General features: G+C 37.2%; 1 protein-coding gene across 1 annotated transcript; it reads right to left on the reverse strand.

Moving 5' to 3' along the window:
- Nucleotides 1-225: 225 nt before the first annotated feature.
- Nucleotides 226-762, reverse strand: LOC108561352 (larval cuticle protein LCP-17-like). The gene is made up of 3 exons (XM_017919238.1): nucleotides 748-762; nucleotides 551-687; nucleotides 226-493 (listed from the first exon to the last, which is right to left on the reverse strand). Exons 1-3 carry the CDS (start codon nucleotides 760-762, stop codon nucleotides 226-228), a joined length of 420 nt encoding a protein of 139 aa, XP_017774727.1.
- Between the last annotated feature and the right edge of the window lie 307 nt (nucleotides 763-1,069).

The following is a 1,069-nucleotide window of genomic DNA, read 5'->3' on the forward strand; positions in this document are numbered from 1 at the left end:
CGTGTTTGGTGGTAATGTTATCTGTTGAAACAAAATTCTGCTCGAATACTGAATTTCAATATTGGCATTTGCTCCAGAATCTAAATTTCACAGTATTTCTAAAGTTATCGATTGTTATGCTGTTTGAAATGATGAGATTGAAATCAATGAAAAGGCAATATTTTTTATGTTTTATTTATGTACAAAAGTCACATATATTGACTGTATGTCATTGCGAGTGAGCATTTAGAATTTGCGAACATGTTCAGGTTGTTGTGGGTGGGCAAGGATGTAGTCGATGGCCCTTTGGATGGCAGCTGGCACTGGTGGTGGAGTTGGGAGATCTCCTTGTGGTTGGTAACCGTTCTCATCAGCGACGTATTGGATGCTGATAGGTTGACCCTCGGGGGAGATGTACTGGAAAGAACCTTGGGCGGTCTTGGCTACTTGGTCCTTGTTGATCTGGACGATATGTCCCTGTTCTTGGGCGGAGATGCCGTTCTCGGTTTCGTAACTGCAAACATTAAAATATTAACACCCAAGCATAAAATTCAAAGAAGTAAATACTTACGCAAAGTTGTAAGAACCGTCTGGGTTGATGTCGGATTCTTGACGGAGGATCTGTACTTGGGAGTCATCTCCCTGGTATGGTTTGCGCAAATGCGAGACGTCGCAGGAGACGGCGGCAAAAAGGCACACGGCTACGGTCTGCGCAAATACAAATATTTAAAATTACGACAAAACAACAATTGCTAATTATAAACTTACCAATTTGAAGAACATTTTGTGATGCGGTCAGTAGACGACTGTGATCATCGACTCATCTTTGTCTCAATTTATAGCTCCTAGAATACATACAGCTTGTAAAATGTCAAGCGAAAGCTGTTTTTTTTATCTTCAATAAACCAACGTTTATTTTAAGATCATTTTTTAATTTATTATTTACTAATTTAGGCTTGAAATTTGTCAAAAGTTTTTTTCATGTTAATAAAAATAATCTTTTTTATGTCGTATAATTTTATTCACAATCTGTTCATCAATGTGAACAATGAGTAAATTTAAGGTTAATTTCAGTAGTATATTGATGCTA

Source organism: Nicrophorus vespilloides, unplaced genomic scaffold (assembly GCF_001412225.1).
Source record: "Nicrophorus vespilloides isolate i.1.1-1 unplaced genomic scaffold, Nicve_v1.0, whole genome shotgun sequence".
Taxonomy (NCBI): domain Eukaryota; kingdom Metazoa; phylum Arthropoda; class Insecta; order Coleoptera; family Silphidae; genus Nicrophorus; species Nicrophorus vespilloides.